Source organism: Pararge aegeria, chromosome Z (genome assembly GCF_905163445.1).
Source record: "Pararge aegeria chromosome Z, ilParAegt1.1, whole genome shotgun sequence".
Lineage (NCBI taxonomy): Eukaryota > Metazoa > Arthropoda > Insecta > Lepidoptera > Nymphalidae > Pararge > Pararge aegeria.
Window position 1 is genome coordinate 1833345 of NC_053208.1, and position 22579 is coordinate 1855923.

Consider the following 22579-nt stretch of genomic DNA (forward strand, 5'->3'; position numbering starts at 1 on the left):
GGGGGTCAAATTTCCTAGTCGTGTGTGGGTACGTACCATGTCCGGCCGGTGTGGTCGGCCGACGAGGCACGAGCTCAAGCACGATGGCCTCAGACCATGTGCAGGAACTTTTGAGGGCACGTAAGATTTCGCCGTTCCATGGTGCGGGCGGGATTCCACACCCACACCATGGCAATGGCAACCGGAGTTACGGACAGCCTCCGCCCGAACCATTTCAGAGGCTGTATATATATATATATATATATCCCTCGATTTCAAAAACTTCAATAGCGTGAGTTAGGACATTGATTTTCTTTGTACAAACCAGGTTCGAGTCCTGCCGACCCAAACAATTTTATTGTAAAGGAACATTTTTATTTTTTACCTTCTATCTATCTATTTTGAGACACCTTTATTTGAGAATTTTAATAATGTAAGAATACATTATAATTGTAAATATCAGCTGGTTCTAATGCCTAACTAATGTATGTAATGGTATGGGATCTCGTCCATACTAGAGGTATTGAGGAGAACCCATACCCGTAGTTCCGTTATCAGTCGTAAGAGGGCATTTATTAAATAATGTTTTTTATCCACTGCAAGTTATCCCCTGTCTGCTATCTCACCTTCCACCATAATCACCTGATGTTAGGTGATGATGCACCTAATATGGTAACGGACTTACCTGTTAGGGAGTATGGCGTTCAAAGTAGCAACCTAACCTCAAAAAAAAATTAACAAACATTCATCCACACTTTTGAAAGCGATTAAAAAATATTAAAAAAATTCTCTAAAATATTTACGTTACTTTAACATAAATATTTTGTTATTAGCATGTGGCTTTTAAATTTGGTTTTAGGAAAATTTGCAATACTTGACATGCATAGGCCTGGAACTTTTGATCTACTCGCCACTAGATGACACTAGAATATAGCCCGTTATTATTTATTCAATTAAAATTATATAATAATCGGTATAATTAAAAAAAATAAACCTTTTTTTTTTTTATTACTTTCAGTTCTTACCAAATCATCTTAATCATCCTATTACCGATCCATTTACAGACGTGTCTCTTAGAATCCCGTCTTCTAGTGAAACGGGGTTGAGAGATCGTATGAAAATTCTTTTGGTTTCGATTTTATGTTGCAAATTAAATAATAAAACAAAGCTTTAATTTCAAGAGTAGAGAGTGGAGGGACTAGAGATTAAAAGTAAGCATGGAATTTTTTATAGGTAACGAAAATACAGAAGTCGCAGCAACCGCTAGTTAACAATTAAAGTATTCCTACGTTACACAGTATCGATGGATTAACGTCCGTTATCTATATTCAATTTATCTGTAATCTGTTAAAAATTGTAGGCGTATCTTTTTGCAACAACGACGTTGCTAAGTAATAAATCTATGGATTGTGGATAGATTGAATAAAGAAAATGTACAGAGATCAAATTAAGCTATCGAATTAATTTGTCTAGCCATCTTTCAATGATTTACAATGCAAACTTTAAGAAGCGCTTTGCATCTTCGGCTCGATTCGCACCACAAAGATCTGAAATGCTCTTCCAGCTTCCATTGTCCCCAGTACCGATAACGTGAGTACCTTCTAATCAAGGGTGAATAGGCATATTCTAGGCAAGTGTGCTCCACCTTGGGCAGCATCATCAGTTACGGTCAGCTGTGGTTGCAATGAAGCACTCGTCTATAAACATAAAGTTAAACTTAACTCGTTAACTCGTCTATAAAAATAAAAAAAACAAAAACAATGGGATGCAAGATTTATAGCTTAGAACACCACGCTGCTCTGGTGTCTGCTACATTGATTATAATATCCTCAATGTCGAGACAAACAGGCAAAGTAATAGAGTAATAGAGTAATTAAAGTTTTTTTTTTGTATCCTTAGATAAAAAGATTCATTCGTCATCACTTGTTTATCCCCATAACCAACATTTGAACATTTATTATTATGGTCTAGAATGGATAGCGCGTAATACAAACAATAGAGGTTTTTTTTTTGTTGTTAAAATTTCGTACCCCTCTCAACTGAAACGTTATACTGATTTTGTCTGAATTCACGATCATCATCATCAGTCTATTAAACAATCCTGGAGACAGGCCTTCACTCGCATAGGAAAGAGTTTCAGAGCTCATTGCACGCTAGATTATAACGTCGATATAACCGCTCAACGTGACAATACCAAATGAAAACCTCTAGGCTGGCACTGAATATGTGTTAACCGGAAAACCTTGGCGTACCTGGAATTCCAACGTTCGTGATATCTGTACATCTTAACCAATAGACCATCGAATGAGTTTAGGTGGCCTGAAAATATTAGTAGTATTGTGATAACGACTAAGACACTGTGAGGTATCTCTGCATCGTATACAGTACACACAAGACTAAAGTGTATCGAAAATGATATTTATATCACAATACCCACCAACTCAACTCTAAATATTGTTTGGTACTAATATTATAAATGTGAAAGTGTGGATGTTTGTTAAAAACGGCTGAACGTATTTGGGTGAAATTTGGCATGCATGTAGCCTTTGACATGGAAAAGAACTTTAGCTACCTTCTATTTTGATTCCTTAAGTGGTTCCGGAGAGAAAATTGAAAATTGTTAACGAGCTAAGGCGCTGGCATACGGCTTAGAAATTTGGTATGCTATGGAAAAGGACATGTACTTTCTAAACCGATCTCTCAAATAGTTCCCGTGGTAGGATTAAAAATTGTTAACGAGCGAAGCTTTAGATCCTATTCTGAAGTCCACGCAGACGAAGTCGCGGGCAGAAGCTGGAAAAATAATATTTATATCAATCAATTAATTAAATTTCTGGCAAATATTAATTTATATTAAACAAAAACTACAACTTAACCACTTTATAAAATTACTGTAACGCTTATTGTTTTTATTTGTTTACAGTCGAAAGAATGCCCTGGTTCTTCGTACACAGCTGTCGGTACGAGTTCACGCTATCATCGGTGAGTTTATAAGACTACTTAATTTTAACATAAACTGAAAAGTAAATAAAAAATGATGCCGTAGCATTATAGGTCCATCTCCAGAATTGCATCCTTGCTTTTTATTCCGTACCGGCAAGTATTTACGTATGACCAAGTTAAAGCATTTCTATCATGTCTAGCCCAATCAAAAATTCACTTCTTGTGCGTTCATGTGTCAACAATACATTCAAATTTTTTTTGAATGTATTGTTGACACATGAACTGTGACTTGGCAGTCATGGCATGAACTGTGAAACGGTGATTTGGCAGTGGTTAGGCCTTCTACCTCACTTTCGTGATGTCCGAGATTGACGTACCTCTAGTTGAGCGTATTACTTGCTTCATCGGTGAAAGAAAACATCGTGAGAAAACATGGGTGACAGTTGTCAAAGTCCTGTGAATTGTAACAATTCGCACTTGGCCAGCGCGGTGGACTACGAACTTACCATTACCTAAACTGGGCTGCTTATGATGGTTTTAAAGTCGTCAAACTACTTGTTTTCCAATTGATAATTCTTAAATGATTATTGAGTTACTCCAAACCATATAACTGCTATCCATAAAGTGAGTATTTATATTATTTCTTTTGATCTGGTGTCTTGCATCATTATTATTCAAACGTAGCAATTCACTGGTTCAGAAAGGTTTGGAATTTTCTTAGCCTTAAATTTTTCATTAACAAATGTCTTCTCTGATTTATAGTCGTCCGGGTTTCGCTAGTTTTCTACTAGCTTTTCCAACGTACCTATTTCAGATTTAAGAGCGGCAAGTTTTCTGGGGAGATTTCTTCTAGAAATTGCTCCCTAAATTTTATATTATCCCTCATACCTTATACTCGTGAATTGAGGTTTTTCCAAGCTCTCATCTAAACTCTTCTTATTGGTACCATTTTTCACCTTTACATAAGCAGCTGTTTACACTATTTCTTTATTAAGACTAGCTGGTTGTAACTTTCTAGAGGACCAAATCTGCTATTGCAATTGCATTTAAGTAGCCAATATATTTAAAAAGAATCAATATTCATTTATTTCCAGTGGGATCACTGTATAACTTTTAAAACGTCAATTCTTTTTGTTTGTTATGACTCTTTCACCGGTTCTGAAGAAGTTCTAGAACGAGAAAAGCCGCCAAAAATCAGATCATTAGATCTTTTCCACATCAACATTTTGCAGTCATTTTTCAGTGGGAGATGAGAGCGAAGCTAACAGCTTCTAAGCAACCTTGTTATTAAGCAATTCATCTATAATTTACTCGCTAGTTCCTGTATGTGTAGCACACTAAAGCTTACATCTTAGAAAAACTGTGATTTTTTAATTCTAAGTGTTTCTCAATTTAATACTATAACATACATTTCAAAGGCTTGGTTTTATTTGCATGTTGAAATGGTGTGGTCGTTTTTATACAGCACTAATAGAAAGGACCCCAAAATTTAGCCCTGTGGGACAACACTACCTATAAGGCAGATGATCCATGAGACTTTTCATCTTTTATACCATACCCTTTGTATTCTATCACTTAGATAATAGGCAGGTGAATTGAGTGCATACTTTTTAATGTCCTTGATTGAATTTAGAATTATAGGAAATTATGGTAGGAACATATGATATTTTCTTAGCAGATAATAATATATACAAACACTTCAAAAACGCTTACTTTCTTTAAATCACCTGAGGGGGTTTGATATAGCTACACTCACTATTGGAATCACTAAAAAATGTATTTTGGTTCTTTTTTAAGTGCAAATTCAAAAACCCTTGTTTGCTATTCATTTTTATCATCAGTGCAAGCTATTTCCTCTAATAAACCACAGGTTTTGCATACATTGTGTACCACTTATGGATATTGAGGTTATAGAAAGAATGTTTGCTTTTCTATCACTTCCACTTATATATGAAACCAAAATTCTGTGTTTTGCAAGATGATGAACTTTTATTTTATGTGGATTGTATATTAATAACACTTTCATAGGAGTTGCTCTGTAAATGTGGACTATTATTTCATTTTTAAGACCACCACTCCTGCCTGCAATAAAAAAGAAACGATGCTTAAAGTTTATTCTTTAAGCAAATTATTAAATAGTTTTTTGTTTCTTTATGACTAATAACTACAGAATATTTGTCGAACCTACATCGACCATTAATCTAACCTAACCTAAAACCTTCTATACGACAGCGCTGACTGCGGCAATATTTAAATTGGGCATATTATGAAAACACTTCCTTTCAAATGAATCATAGACATCATAGACCAATCTTTTTTTTATTTATTTGACGACCATGCACACATTCAGTCATTTAAGGCCTAGCTCACTGAGCTAGAAACTGTACCATCAATGATAATACAATCACTACGTTAACCTACCTCAATAACGGTCAATGGTCTGCCTGTAAAAAACTAGGTAATACAAGTGGTCAGTAGGTAAAACAAAAAAGTAGTGGCTACCTAGTTATTCCCCATTTTCTTCGAATACATTGACGGACTAGGTGGTGATTCGTCAAATAAAATATCTGAGACGATTTTTTTGCAATCGCCTGCCAATGGATGCCAAACAACTACATCTAACAGCATACGTTTAAAACTAATATTGAAGAGAATGGAGAACTAATATTGAAGCATCAAAATCCACTCCACTTTTGTAGTGTTTCTCGAACAAACGGTTTGTACTTCATGCCATTTAGCAGTTATTATTACCATTTCATAGTAATTATTCTACCTCTAATGTTCTCAACGTTTCCCATTAAATAGGAAAATGGCATAAAGTTTGTGAGCTAGAAACTTTCCACGGGTGTAAAGTGAAACGTGCGTAGAGCGCTTTCACTGTTTTTTGACACAATGCATTGCATACAATATTAGCAGAATGAGGATTCTGTACGTTCTTAATTCTGTGGTTGCAAAATGTTTTGGGAAGAAATAAAACAAATTTGTTCAGAAGACTACTACTACTGCTATGAACTAATTTCGAAGCAAAGCAAACAGTTTGGATAAATTCATACCTAAACCTCTGTCTCACCACACACACACCAAAAGTCGTAGGCTCTTTCCGGCCCTTAGAAGTCCTATGGAAAAAATTAAATTACAAAGTTAAACGTAATAACGAGACCTAAGAAAGAGAGAGACCACTTTTGTAATTACACTTTGTTCACATAACCTTAAAATTTATGTGAAATTTCTTCTTTCTGATAATGTAAAAAAATATATCCATTACCTAGGGTAAAATGTTCTCAGAAAATGCAAAGAAAAGAAAAAAAAACGTTTTTTTTTATTACTATGTACAATTTTGAGCTATTTAGTAAAATTTACACTTTAATTACTTGAAAAAAGTAAGATTCTCATATGGATTTGTAATTTCTTTGTTTTACATAGAATCTTATGGTTTCAAAAATTATCAACCCGACGATATCGATAATTGGTGTACGGCAAGGCGCAAAATAAAATTCTTTTTTTCAATAGCCACACCACACAGAATCTGGAAGTGCATAGAAAGCTTTCAATCAATACTTTCACCAAACCATTTCGCGGAAGATTAAGCCGTACGTGAATTAGTTTTTTGTCTTTCTAACAACAAGTGAAAAGCTCGTTGACAGCAAAATGTCGAAGTTATGGCATGAAACGTTAAAATCATGCATAAAAGACGTCCTTGAGGAGTCCAAGAAGAAAAGACGTAAATTGTCAGAGTCAGTACAACTACAAGTCGTGTTGAAAAACTATGACCTACAGAAGGGGAAAGATTTTTCCGGCACCATTAAATTAAATTACATCCCGAGGCCTAGGATGAAAATATGTGTTTTGGGGAATAAGGAGCACTGCGAAGAAGCAAAATTTAACAAAGTTGCATCACTTTCGATCATTTCCCTCAAGAAACTAAAAATCGATAAAAAGAATGTCTGGAAACTGACCAACAATTATGACGCATTTCTTGTTTCTGAGTCTCAGATTCGAGATATCCCATCTTTCTTGAGCTTCGGACTGCAGAAGAGTAACAAGTTATCTGGTACTATCTCCGACACAGAGAATATCGTTGATAAAATTGACGAACTCAAGGCAACCGTTGATATCCACATTACAAAAGGGTCCTGTGTCTCGCAAATCATCGGACACGTTGAAATGACACCCGAAGAACTGTTTCAAAATATTGTCCATACTATCGATTTTTTGGTATCCCGTGTCAACGGTTGGCAGCACATTAATTCAATGTCCATCAAATCGACGAATGGGTCATTCCATCGATTTTATTAACTTTTTTGTGCATCTTTAATGCATTAATTATGTTCTATGTTTTATATTTTTTGAAGTTCATTATAAAAAACAAAGCACGGTGATAAAATTACTTATAGAGAATTAATTTATAGATTACCTTTAACATCAGTTTCATGATTTTCAATAATTTAGCTGTAATAACAGCTAAATTGTTGAAAATCATGAAACTGTGTAATAACTTTTCTGGATTAACTTTTAATTTCAAAATAATAAGAACTTCATCATAAATGTTTACAAAAACAACAGAAAAATTGATGTAACTCACTCATTATTATTAAAATTGTGCTCTCGAAAAGATTAATTTAGGATTTGTCCAATTGTATCAAGTGTAGTGTGTGTCAAGTGTGTCATCTTAATGTATTAAGTGTTTCAATTAATTAATTAAGAGTATTGAATGTACTAAATATATTTATTTCAAATAATTTGTGAAAAATTATTTGCATCCTGATAATTTCAATATCATCAAGCTTTGTTTCTTATATTCTAATGCAATATACATAAGAATATAAGAAAGGAAGCATGATGATAGAATAAACTGTTTAAAGACAATTTTTTTAATCAAGATTTCGTTAACATCATTATAAAATTATAATATAAAATTGTTGGAAAGGAAATTTTTGGCAAAGTTGTTACAATAGGCAGAAGTCTAATAAATTATTTATTAATTCCAATCGTCTTAACGAGTCAATTTTAAGTTTTTAAGGAGTAATCCAGATGAACTTATTGAAATAAATGTCGGGTAAAGGCAAAACTGATGAAATATTATATTTAAGTCTTTGCATAATTTGGTATTATGTGGCGGCATTGCCTACACACTCAGTTTGTACTCAGATAGACTTAGAAAAGAAATAACTAAAGATAATCTCAATGCTAAATTGAAATTTTTACTATAATCACCAACTCACCAACAGCACCCCATGAAAAACTAAATTTCATTATTTTTTGGTGGTCGCTTGCCTTATTGTATTATAATATATTATTCGAATCTCCTGAAAAAATTTAATAATGAGTTTGTGAAAACTAAATCTCGATATTTAGACTTTTAATAAAAATAATAATAAATGCTTTTAATTCAGGCCAAATACCCATATGACAAAAATTAAAACAAAAATAAAATAATACTGTGAAAATAATACAAAAAAAATAAAAACAATAGTAAAATTTAAAATTAAAATAAATAACCAACTACTAAAATAATTAAAACTAAAAAAAAAAGTTCAATAGTTAATTGTTGATTTTAATAAGGTAACAGGCAGACAGAAAGGTTTCAAGTACTTTTGAAAACTTTTTCAGAATGTTTCTATTTCGTTAGATCACTAAATCCAATAAATGTTTCAATTACAATATAATTGAAACGTTTATCTGCAATAGATATTATTAAGAACTTCAAGTTGTTAAAATCGATATTTAGACTTTTAAGAGTTAATTGTTATAGCCGATTAAAAATTATATAAGCCTGTGAAAATCCAACTCAAATTTCTGGTTTTCGCATAACGCTCATTATCTTATAGGGGCACATATAAATCTACAATTTTATAATAATGAAATACTTCAGGCTTTATTTATAGATTCCTAGAAAAAATGCTAAGTATCCTTTAAAAAGTACGCACACGTCCGTCATACCAATTGTAAAAAAAATTCATAGCACGCGTCGATATTGATCCATTTCGCGCAATGGTGGGGGATATTACCTCCCAGTAGGCGGAATGGAATCGGGCCGTGTACGTCATTCCGCTTCTTAATTATCCCAATCTTTGTTGACACCCTACTGCGATTCTGTTAACATCAGGTAGTGTATTGAAATGTTAATATTTTCATAGGTTAGGTATATCGTGTTTATTCCTAGAAATTGAGTAATAGGTCCGTTTTGTAATATGAATCAAATTTATATCTATTGTATTTTGGAAAATTATTCAAATAGGTATGTCAATCAATTCAGCCAACATAATCATTCATCAAGGGGCAGTGTTACTACATCTGATATTGTGAAAGTGGAAATACATGTTTTAACGTTTTGAAACGAACGCATTATTTATTAAGATGTTAACGTTTATATTATTGTTTATTTAAAATAGCAATCGGAGTAGGTTATTTGTTTGTTGTCACTACTCGTAGTTCGATTGATTATCTTAAATTTTTAATTGTAAATTTGGTTAGTAAATTTGTGAACGAATACTTTGGTTTACCAAAAAAGATAAATAATTGATCCTTTTTCTGGGATATGCTTTTTAATACACTGCCCTGCTGACAAACTGAAGCTTGTATCCTTTTTATATAATAATAGGAACATAATAATTTCGTCTTGGAGATGTTATGTTTGTACAAAGATGATGCTTAAAGTTTACAGTTGTAAATTGTTTTTTATTCGCTGATTTTATCTTACTTGAGGATATTTACTTGTGTTTGATCTGTGTGATATTTTATTGTTGTCCAAGATGGTAAAACTGGCCCTAAGGGTACTGATTCTCTAAGGGCCAGTTTATAACATCTTCTGATAATTCTCGGATAGCCTAAACTTGTTTTGGCACATTTTTACTATATGCCTAGTGACAGAAACGAAATCGGCAATTAGCAAAAGGTGGTGTTGCAGGCCCTTAATCCTATACTCTCACTATTTTAGAATTTGAGTTAAGGTGTTCCAATATAAAAACTATTTATATGAATGCTTCAAAAAAACATTTAAATCCAATCAATTTTAAGTTGTACTTCTACTTGGCTAATTTTTTCATTAGCTGACAGTACACATAATTAAATTTAATAAAATTAAGAGAACACACAACAAACTCAAAACCAAACACAAACAAAACATAACTAAGGATAATAACTAGTAGTGCTGCGATGCGCCATTTTCTTAGGACAGATCGCGAGTGGAACCCGCGCCGCTTTACTTGTAAGCAAAATTATGCCACTGCTTTATATTCTCAATAAAAGTGCCTTGTTAAGGTCTTTTTGAGTAAAAACACTAACTAAGGCTTTGAATTTTGAATCGCAAAAACATCAACAGTAAAATTTTAATGTTGAAATTTCAATAGTTTCATACACATCAAAAACGTAGCTCAAGGTACATGAACTAATAGAGTCACAATGCGCCATTTTCTTGGTTTATATGATTTAGCGCTAAAGAATATGCCGCATATGCATATAAGAGCTCTAACTTTTTAAAGTTCTAAGTATACTTATACATAGACTGGTTTAAAAAAATTGCACTGCAATCCTTAAGTTACGCTAAGCATGCAGCAACAAAACACTACAGCTGGTTCTTAGGACAGATCGCGAATGGAACACGCGTAGCTTTACTTGTAAGCAAAACGATGCCACTGCTTTATATGCTCAATAAAAGTGTCTTGTTAAGGTCTTTTTGAGTAAAAAACACTCAGACTAAGGATTTGAATTTTGAAACGCAACATGTTTAAATTTCAATAGATGTGTATTACAAACACAACAAACACATAACTCGGGGTACGTGAACTAGTAGTGTCGCAATGCGCCATTTTCTTGGTTTATATGATGAAACGCTAAAGCCTATGCCGCATATAAGATATCTTACTTTTTAAAGTTCTAAGTATATAAAGAGACTGGTCAAAAAATTTCTAAATATAAAAAAAATCGCACTGCAATCCTTAGTTACGCTAATTAAGTATGCAGCAACCAGATCACTAAGCTAAGTTTTTACGGGCTTCTTAGGACAGAACGCGTAACTTTACTTGTAAGTAAACGATGACACTGCTTTATATGCTCAGAAAAAGTGCCTTGTAAAGGTCTTTTTGAGTAAAAAACACTTGACCAAGGATTTGAATTTTAAAGCGCAACTACATCACTGGTAAAATTTTAATGTTGAAATTTCAATAGATGGTTATGATATATCATGTCATCTTCAATTACGATATCTAAAAGGTGTTTAAGAAGCCTAGGGAAAATCAATACGCGTTGTTTCCACGTTGTGAGAAACACACCACTCCTAACACCTGACCTGAGCCTACTAATGCCTTGTAAAGGTCTTTTTGAGTAAAAAACACTTGACCAAGGATTTGAATTTTAAAGCGCAACTACATCACTGGTAAAATTTTAATGTTGAAATTTCAATAGATGGTTATGATATATCATGTCATCTTCAATTACGATATCTAAAAGGTGTTTAAGAAGCCTAGGGAAAATCAATACGCGTTGTTTCCACGTTGTGAGAAACACACCACTCCTAACACCTGACCTGAGCCTACTAATGACTGTTTGAATGACCTCATGAAGTAAGTGCGATTTCGAGCTTGAAAACACTGCATTCAGGTTGATACTCAATGTAGGATTAAGGCATTCCGATCACACAGTCCAAACTTACTTAAATCATGGAATTGCGCGCGCAATGGTCCGCTCCCCTATTTCCTACGCTACAATACTGCATTTTAAATTCGCCTTCCTTATTCATCACAAAGCCATTACGCTATCTCGCATCAAATTACGCTTATGACATACTACACGCTAGTCCCGTTAGTGGCGCTATGTAGCACTGCCCAAGGAAATAAATATATAGCATAATCAAATGGCATGGCAATATGTCATGGTATTGCTTGGCAAAAGCAATTACGTTAATTAAACGATTGCACTGAGAACTAGCAAGTTGTGGGCTGAGGGGCCTGAGGTGTCCTACTTCCTAAATTCTCAAAATTTACATGGACATTCCATTAGCATATGGTCTAAACTGCACCGGAAACAAGCTGTCTGCTCACAGATAAAGGCTGAGCTATTGCCTGCCATAGACAAAGGAATTCCCAGCCAATAGTGGTCCGCTACCACTAGCTCATATCGATCTTTGTGCACGGCTTTCATGAACAGGAGATAAACATATATATCCCTGACAAGGGATGAAATTAAAATGTCCACCTGCCAAAGCACGGCACCAGGGAATAGGAGAAAATTACTCCCGACACGTAAGTATATTCATTGGATATCATAGACACCATTGAATAGTTTGTTATGATTTAGATATATGTCTCCATGATAACCCTGCTGTTCGTGATTAAAGCAGCTTGACTTCAAAAACCGTTGTTGTTTCCCTCCGCAGAAAGATTGCTGCACTCTCAAGGGCGGGAGTTGCGGCGAGCCCTGTTCACCCTCAAGCAGGTCCTGCAGTCAGACAAAGACCTGGTACACGAGTTCGTCGCTAATAAGGGCTTGGACTGCCTCATGCAAGTCGCTAACACCGCAGTGCACAACTACCTGGACTACATCTTGAGGGCTCTGGGACAGGTTAGTGTTATTTCCTTTTTTTTAAAGGCTAACCTTCACTGCTGTTGGCATTAAAATCTTTTTTCAAGGTCATCGCGAGCGCGTCTTTCAAGTGAGATGTTCAGGTGGGGTGGCTTCGGCCGCACCTTGTTGCCACCCTACCGACAAAGAGGTGCCGCAAAGCAATTTAGCGTTCCGGTTCGAAACCCAGGTTATTGGGTTCAATATTACTGTTATACCTCTAGCAAGTAAGCCAGCTACCATTTTAGACTGCATTATCAGTTGGGATTGCAGTCAAGGGAGAATCTGTAAAGGAATAGAAAAAAATACGTTTTATCACTTCGACAGCACCATCACTTACCATCTGGTGAGATTGCAGTCAGAGTATTTGATATTTAACCTTCACTCCTAATCGGATTCAACGCGAAATCGTTCCGGAATGCTGCTAAATCGCTTGTCTATGTACCTACATTATAACGCCACGGTAAAAGCCTCCCACACCGGCAGGCCTAGCATGCTCACCACGAGATAGAAATCTCTAACCGTCTCGTATTTTTTCTATAGAGGTTGTCGAGATAATGAGTAGACACAACACTTTCGTGGCGCACAACCTAACCATAGAAATTTTAAATACACAAATTGGATATGCCGAGAGTCGTACCTGGGACCTCACACTTAAACCCACAGTACTCACCGCTTCGCCAGGGAGGTAGTCAAAGGGTTTCGCAGTCTGAGCGACACCACAAGAGCAGCAATGCGGATAATCTCTTAACTGTACCTACTTAGTAACAAACTATTTGATTATGACCATGTCCTAACGTATTATAATATCGAATTAAAACAACTCTAGGCAGACCAAAGACAATTCACATACGATGCCCACTGACTTGTCGGCGAGTTCACCGAGCTCATGTTGAGCTATTATCATCGTCATTCTCATAAACAACGACGGGTATATCTCCGTAACAAGTTGGACAAATTCATCGACGGTGCTAAATCACAAAGTTAATAACTGACGGAGCAGGATATACCACTGATGGTACGTGGAAAACCATCGGCTGCAAACAGAGTATCACTTCGCAGGGCATGGAAGGAACACGTACTAAAAAGGGCCCATTTTGTCCGTCAACCTCAAGCGTAGGTGGGAAGTCTCATGAGCCCGTAATCGTACCGGCAACCACGCCTTTCAGACCGGCTGGGTGGTTACGTATATCGCGACAGGCTTGCGACAGGCGTAAATCTTGCAAACGAAATTCAAAATTCAAAATTAATTTGTCCATTCTTTCATTCATTCATTCATTCATTCATTGGCGCAGTGGGAAGTGACCCTGCTTTCTGAGTCCAAGGCCGTGGGTTCGATTCCCACAACTGGAAAATGTTTCTGTGATGAACATGAATGTTTTTCAGTGTCTGGATGTTTATCTGTATTTTATAAGTATTTATGTATATTATTCTTAAAATTATTCATGAGTCATCTTAGTACCCATAACACAAGCTACGCTTACTTTGGGGCTTAATGACGATGTGTGTATTGTCGTAGTATATATATTTATTATTTATTTATTTATTTCAAGTAGGCCTAATTAATAAGCACTTTTCAAACGTCAGGTCAGTCTGTTTGTCGGCCTCTACCACCGGTTCGGAAGGCAGATTCCACTGAGAAGAGCCGGCAGGAAACTCAGCAGATTGCCCTTTTCCAACATCATTTTACAGTTTAACAATCTTTAGATTTTTTCTGTTTTGTGAGAGATGAGAGCGGAGTGGCCTGCTTCCAAGCAGCCTTGTCGTTACTCTGTCAATAATCACTGCTGTCAAACATCACTCTTCCATACAAGAAATAAACAAACGTGACGTTTGACAGCAGTGATTGCTTGGCAATCGCCAGTATTTTCCAGGACGAGAACTATAATATACACTATAATCTCCATCATCACCATCACCTTCATCACCATCAACCGATGATTCCAACCTACGCCGCGGATAGCTACCAAGAAGTTCCCTCAATCGATGACATTTTTTAGATAACTCTCGTTGCTTTTTTTATGGAGAAAAAGAAACGTGTGTTCAGTATTTGTGACTCCAGTAAACAAGAAGAATCGAGATTCAACTCTGCCAAGTATTTTGACTAAAGAGATTTTTTTTAAACGAATCATCATCTTCTTTATCGTCATCATCATCTTCATCATCATCATTTTCATCATCATCTTCATCATCATCTTCACCGTCATCTTCATCGTCTTCATCATCATCTACTTCTTCATAATCATCTTCATCATCATTTTCTTCTTCATTATCATCTTCTTCATCATCTTCACCATCATCATCAACAGATTAACGGCCAAGTACACTACAGGGTTGAGAGTTTGTTGCCTTGCTTGCTTCTTCGCGGTAGAATCTGCCTTCCTAACCGGTTGCAGAGTCACTACAAAACGACATACTTGACGTTTCAAAAGTTCTTACATACGGCGAAATTGATATAAATGAAATTTTAAATTTTGAATTTTGAAATGAGAAGGGCTTAGGACGTAGTTCACATGCCCACCACTTGAACACTCTACTCATCATCATCATTACTTCTATCGATTGAAGTCCACTGCTGGACATAGGTCTTTTGTAGAGAGTTCCAAAATCCACGGCCCTGGGCCGCTTGTTTCCAGCGGCTCCTAGCGACTCGTCTGTCTACCTCGTTGGGGGCCGACCAACGTGGTGAACCGCCACTTGAACACTCTACTAATATTAACTTATGAAACAGTATGCTGCATATTAATGATTTATATTACTTCCGAAATTGCCTAGCAACTAAAATATAAAACGCACATAACTCAGAAAAGTCTAGCAATTCGGAGCTATGTGCGTTTTATGGGGTTCCATGAAGTAGTAACTAGATATTCATAATAGCAATTATTGTCCGAACAGATCCTGCTCTACGTCGATGGCATGCATGGGGTAATGAACCATAAACGCTGCATTCAATGGATGTACTCCCTCATAGCAAGCAGATTCCGGCATGTCGTCAAAACAGCCCTCAAACTACTTCTAGTATTCGTGGAGTACACTGACAAAAACTGCCTTCTTCTCATCGAAGCAATTGCCATCGTGGACAATTCTAACGGAAGACCTTTTTGGTTCAACGTCATGAAAATCCTACAAGACGTCGACGCTTCGGATACGGAACTCTTGATTTACGCTACTACGCTCATAAATCGATGTTTGAACAGCTTGCCGGAGAGAGATATGTACTACGACCACGTGGATTCCCTCCAGGAGCAAGGAATAGATGATATTGTTCGACTGTACATGTCAAAACAGGGTACTGATCTGGACCTTTTGAGACAATTGCAAATATTTGAGGCCGTGCTCTTGTATGAAGATGGGGATGAGAGTGGCACTGCTCTTAAGTAAGTACAGTACTTTCGTTATTCATTAGGAATTAACGTATTGTTTCATGCTATCGTTGATTTGGAATAAGAACACATTGACTCTTGGAAGACTTTCGTCTTGTCTTCAATACAAAGTTACAGAACACACTTCCTATCGCAAGTCAATCCTAATCTAGCATGGAAGCCGAGGTTACTCTATTTCAGAGTTAAAACTTGTTTTATTCACTAAAGTATCACTTAGATTTTAATTCACGTCGCTCCCAGAGAAGATACTTTGTCGCGTCGGACACCCGCTTTTATAATTAACTTTATGTTTTTTGTAACAGTATTTATTAAGTCTTAAATATGAATATGAAAAGCGACAAATTTTAAACCTCAATTTCAAAACACATGCTTTTTAAAAAAGATGCCTCTACCGCCTAAAGATTCAAGATGTGGATCTTGAATTACCTTTTACTTATATTTTTACTGTAAATTTCAGGCAATTAGATGAATCCGTAATCACCTCAGTGAGAAGGAGAAGTCTTAATTTGAAAGGTTCAGAAAGGAGGAAGTCTAAGAAACAAGAAGACAAAGAAAAAGGTATATCATTGTTTGATTCTTATTAGTTTAGCCTTACATTTTTGATGTTTTATGATGTGATATGAATTATCCTTTTGCATGCGAATTCCTTTAAGTTTCGGTAGTTGACTGAAATAGTTTCAGGGCTAGTGATAGCTGTTCATTAGTGACCTGCCGAGACAACAACAATGCAAAAGGCAACAACAATCAACCACAGATAATGCCAGGTTAACTTTAGCTTTTCTTTAATGATTTCCCACTCAACGCTGAAATATAAGCTACCTAGCTAAAAGTTAGAAGCGTTATAAAGATTGTATTTAAAATAAACATTTCAGTTCAGTAAAAAAATATGCAGAAGCGTTGAGAAATTTAAAAAAGCATTATTTTTTTAAATAAGTAACTCTCAGTCAACTACCGAATTTTATTCACGATCATGATTGATTTGACTTTCAACCATTCCTAATAATAACCGATCCGTAGTTAGAGAAGTATTTATTTTAATTAAAATCAACCACAAGTCATTACTGTACCTCAATATGTAACCAATTTTTATGTTTTCTCGAACTTATTGAAAACTCAATTATTGAGAAATCTCAAAATATCATGCGCAGAAGTTTTTGGACTTCTATTTTGGACTAGACGAAACAAATGCTGTTCACTATTATCAACACAACATAACACATTGAACGTGCTTTGAATTAAGATCATTCTTTTATTTACAAAGGCGTTTTTGGAACCTTCGTAGCTTTAGTTCATGATTTACGAATTTATTGCTTATTTCCATCATCTCACTACATCAAAACGTCAAATCGCTATGATCTATTTTTGTGTGGTGGGAGTCGTCGGCCAACTTTGTCTTTATTACAACTAAATACATCTTATTCCTGACTTTATTTACTTAAGCTTTAGTACGCCAATTAATGCTAATAATAATAAAACTCTTTATTACACCAAATAAAAACAATACAGAAAACAAAAGCTTATGAACTAATATAGGGCGTAAGGGCGGCCTTATTGCTGGTAGCTATCTCTTCCAGGCAACCACTAAAGGTAGGGACAACAAAGATAAACTGATGATTGGTGCGCATAAAAAAAATAAAAAAAAATTTATTAATTTTAAAACATTCAATAAACTTACATGAAACTACATCCACTATAAATTTACATCCTAAATCCATACATAATTAAAAAAATATATTGTAATCATAAATATTGAGACTATATATTATACTTACGTTATAAAATATATACTCGTAGAAGATAGATTATAAAATATTTAGAGAAGATATAATAAACTACGGCCTTAACCCCTTCTCATTGTGGGGGAGACCCGTGCTCTATAGTGGGCTGGTAACAATTTTATTATTTATTTAGTTACCCTCTGAATTCTGTTTTCAAGATACGAGCTAAACCACGAGAGCAAAGGCTCGTGGATCCTACACTCACATAGCTTTAAAATCAAAATGCTGTGGTCAACTTTATCGAAGGCGCTGCTGAAATCGGTGTAAATGGAATCGACTTGTTGTTTCATATCCACACTTTTAGATACATTAGTTATATAGCCAACCAAATTTGAGACCAGCAGGATCTATGGCTGTAGAAGACTGAGTAATTTCTTTACATTTTTTACGCTGTGTAATGTTAGAGGATGGCTCATTGTTATCAGCGTCAGAGGGACAAGCAACGTGTGCTGTATTGATGGGGTGAAGGGCCGTATTTGAATTGTCCGTTTTAGGTTGTTTGCTGCGACAGCCGTGACATAACCACGATCGCTTCAGTTCTTTGGTGAATAAGTTGTACTTATTCTCAGATAATATGTTTGCGCATAAAAAATCGAATCTCAGTTTGCAGATAGAACATTAGAGGAATTCTCGACCCTTTATGATATTTGGCAGCTGACACATGCAACGACATAGTTCGACTTGCTAGCCATCGCAGTTCTTTGAAAAATATGTAGAAGAATTAAAAATGAAAAAAGAGCGCCGGGGACCCATGGCATCGAACTTGCGGGTCGCTGTTTAATTCTAGGCGTTTGGCCGCTAGGCCAAATCAGTAATGATCGATGAGTCGAAATTGTCGACTGGTTCCTTTAATTTGAATTTGTTTATAATTGGGTATGCATGAGGGTAGCAGTTTTAGAAATTTAATGAGTACTGACGAACTTGAAAATAACAATTTACAACGCGTACACTCCGCAACACAACATTTATATAGCGTCGTTTCGAACTTTATTTCACAGTATTTTTCAACCAAAGCTAGGTATTAGGTTAGACAGTGTGTAAAACTTGGTGAAATTGCAAATGTTATGCGATTGTTTTGTGCACTCAACTGAAGGTATCTTGTAGTGAGGCCCGCTTCAGTGGATGCGCTTCGACCCTCCAGGATCTTTTGTGCTCGTGTAACTGAAGGTAACCATTTGTACAGTTATACTGTTATTCCCAAAAACCCAGGATCTTATCGCTTCACAAACATTGATACAGCACGAGAAAACATTATTTATTACATTATTCGACTTATTTCACTGTATAAATCATTATAGTATTATTTCAAAGTTATTTTAACACGGAAATACTACCTATATAAGTAGTTGACAGCTAGCTGTAAATAGTTCAGTAGTTTATGTTATGATGATGATGATGATGATGATAGGTTTTAATAAAGATACATAACAGAACTTACACATATATTCATAAACATATAGATATGAACTTGCCGAGATAAGAGGTGATCGTTCAGACGACTTTTAATACTTAATGCCTGAAAATCAGGATGATGTTATAATACTCTCTAACTACGGTCGGTTACATTTAAATACCTGAATTCGCATTTGCTTTGAAATCTAAGGCCTTATACGTTGCATTTAACTAACAATCAACAGCGAAAACGCCGGTAAAGATTCCAAATGAGCAGGAGAAAATCGCACCGCCAAGACCTACGCACCTGCCCTCCATACTAGATAGTAAAGAGAACAAAGAGCTCAGCACTGCACTCAAGCGGCGAAGGGATCGCTACGCGAGGCAAGCCCACCATATACTGCAACAACAGGAACTTCTAAACGCCAATGTTAATGTTGAAAAAAATTGTGAACAGTGGAGCACCAACCCAACCAAAAACTACTCCAGCTTCAACGGCAATCCTAATAGATACGCGGAGTATATTCCGAACGGCAATCTCAATGGCAACGCCAAATACAATGGCAACGAAATGAACGGGCACGCAGAAAGCAACGGAGTGAAAACTCCAAACCTTCCAGATATTTTGTTGAATGGTTTGTGCCTTACTAACCCACTAATTTCGCCTATCATATTTATCCAATACAATTTGTTTTAGTTCTTTCCATGATCATGGCTTTCATATTGTTTTCTAATTTCCTTTCTCTCGTTTCTAACTTGTTTAATTATCTTGTTCAGGAAACCAAAGATATACTAGTGGTCTTAAACAGAGGATGCAAAATGGCACGTTAGGTCACAGCGTCAACGCTGCTGACACTTTAGCGGCGGTCGGCAGGCAGTTGGACTTCACAGCTGAACCGAAAGATGACAGGGAAATATTGTTACATAGAGAGCACAGCATCAAAGACTTAGCGCAAAGGTTGACGAGTTCTGTGAGCCCTTCTACGGAAGAAAAGCCACTGAGGGTGTCAGATATGGCAGGAATTGTGTCGAAAGCCAAAGAAGAATTAGCCAAATCAAAATCTAAAGGTACGTTTAATTTAGCACAGATATCTGTTTCATGCAGCCCGAGAGTAGTGCGTGCAGAAGGTGGTGGAACTTGGAAGGTATGATTCCTGTTATCATCGCTTCCAAGTAAATAGACCACGTCCTCTTCAGCTTTATAGAAGCTATATAGCTTTATAGCGGGTATGAGATATGGCCATTATGTATAAAAACTTCGACAGCGCGATGTATACCAAAAGAATATAGACAACGAAAATCCAGCAGTGAACTGCTATATTTTGACGGCCACTTGGCGCAGTAGACAGTGAGCCTGCTCTCTGGGTGCTGCCCACAACTGGATTTTTTTTATGTGGTGAACATGAATGTTTTCTGTCTGGGTATTATCTAATATAACTTGTTCTGTTTAAGAAATATTCATTCGTCATCTAAGTACCCATACCACAAGATACTCTTACTTTGGGGCTACATGGCGATGTGTGTATTGGCTTAGTATATTTATTAATATTTATATTATAACAAGATCCCGAAAACAATTTAATGTGGTCTAATACTATCTACCTTTAGAAAAAGTAGAAATTTACAAATTTCGCATTCGTCAGTACAACAGGTATCAAAATGGACACAAAAAATCCTATTTTTACCAAATCCTTTTCTCAAGAGTACTTATTTTCATTTCAGAAATTATAAAAAGCCCAGCAATAGAAAAAAGTCCAAAAATACACGAGATAAAAGTGTCGGAAAACGATCTCCACTGGGAGGAGCTGCGAAAGGGATGTTTAGACCGGGAATTTCATCTTTGCGACTTGGACTTTTCCGACCTAAGATACGACTCAGACGATGATACTGTGTTCCCCGCAATCAACGCTTCGAATGGGCCCCCACCTCCTCCTCCTGGAATGCTTCCTCCTCTAGGAATACCCCCTCCTTTACCTGCATGTTTCTCGAGCTTACCAAAAAATTTACCAAGTTCCTCTATATCCTCTGAACTCTCAATCGATTCAGCAAACTCTACGCTTAAGAAGAATAAAAAGACTGTAAAATTATTCTGGAAAGAAATTCAGGAGAATCCTCTGCCAACACCTGTCAATGCCAAAGTGGGTGGATCTATTTGGGATGACTTACCTGAAGTCAGTCTTGATACAGCTTCCTTGGAGCATCTGTTCGAATCCAGGACAAACGATTTAATTATTAAGGTAAACTTTTACCATATAGATGATGAAGACATTTTTAATGAACTCAAACAAATGGGTTTTGAAGTTGATTTCTTTTCTTGGGTTTTAAAAAACTTTACTAACTTAAAATTTTTTTCTTGCATGTACCGTGCCCTCTTCTGTCAACTTATGTCTACTACAGGAAGTAAGTATATTATAAGAATAGTAACTTTGTCACTACAATAAGGTTAAAGACACCGAATTAAGAATTTACAGAAACCGTGTATACTACTAATATTGAAGCACCAAAAACACTCCAATTTAGTAGTGTTTCTCGAACAAGCGGTTAGTCACTTCATTCCATTTAGCAGTTGACGGTAATTATTTTACCTCTTATATTCTAAACGTTTACTATAAAATGGAGAAAATTTTGCGATTTTGCATCATTCTGTGGATGTGAAATGAGACGCGCGCGGATATGTTTTTGGACATTGCACTGCATATAATTACGGCTGAATGATAGTTCTGTATGATCTTAATTCTGTGGTTAACATTATTTGTTATTGCATCACAATTTATTCTACTCTTCTCATTTTTTATTCGTAACTTCTAGAAACTAATGGAACCAAAGAGAAACCTTATTTTGGACACAAAACGGTCGAACGCAATCAACATAGCGATGAAGAAGCTACCAACACCGCAGACTATAAAAGTAGCTATAATGAAGATGGACGCGACTGTGATAGGCCGTGAGGGAATAGAGAAATTGCTAACTATGCTTCCCACGCAAGAAGAGAAAGTCAAGATACAAGAGGCACAGGTTTGTTTAGACCTCATTATTTATAAAGCCCACTATCGGTTTTAATCTGTGCCAAAACCCTGACCACCGGCCCAGCAAGGCTAGCGTAGGCAAAAGACAAAAATTCATCCCCCGATTAAAACTACTGACGAGGGATAAATCTTACTTGACCACCTGCAAAAGTAAATAAATAAATAAAAAACGGTAACAGGGAAAAGGAGGTATTGACACCGTTTGGTATTACGCGTGTTTTTATATCACATATTTCCACCCGAGCGCTCATAGTCAGAGAGTGGATAAAACTGTGGGAAATTATAAACATTTAGTACCTTTCCTGTGGAGAATATGTCCCCTGCCCAGTGACTTATTCAAGATTCATCGACCAGTACGTTACGGACAATTATCTCCCAGGAGAAAGGATAAAAATTTATCTTCTCCCACAGCTTTATCAACTCTCAGAGCATTGGTGCACAAGTGGAAATAATATCCAAATAATATATGTGGAATAATAAACGGGGGTAAAATTCTCTTATTCCATGTTACCGTGGATTG

At 36.0% G+C, this 22579-nt stretch overlaps 1 protein-coding gene across 2 annotated transcripts in view; it reads left to right on the forward strand.

Moving 5' to 3' along the window:
• LOC120636034 overlaps positions 1 to 22579 on the forward strand; it is a 134009-nt gene that overhangs the window by 98646 nt on the left and 12784 nt on the right. The window contains exons 5-13 of one of the 2 annotated variants that reach the window (XM_039907278.1): positions 2903 to 2961; positions 12296 to 12480; positions 15376 to 15857; positions 16321 to 16421; positions 19279 to 19668; positions 19811 to 20101; positions 20756 to 21270; positions 21431 to 21433; positions 21842 to 22048. In XM_039907278.1, coding sequence (XP_039763212.1) covers positions 2903 to 2961; positions 12296 to 12480; positions 15376 to 15857; positions 16321 to 16421; positions 19279 to 19668; positions 19811 to 20101; positions 20756 to 21270; positions 21431 to 21433; positions 21842 to 22048 — 2233 coding nt within the window. The remainder of the gene's footprint in view (positions 1 to 2902; positions 2962 to 12295; positions 12481 to 15375; positions 15858 to 16320; positions 16422 to 19278; positions 19669 to 19810; positions 20102 to 20755; positions 21271 to 21430; positions 21434 to 21841; positions 22049 to 22579) is intronic. The other variant, XM_039907279.1, reaches the window with a different exon arrangement.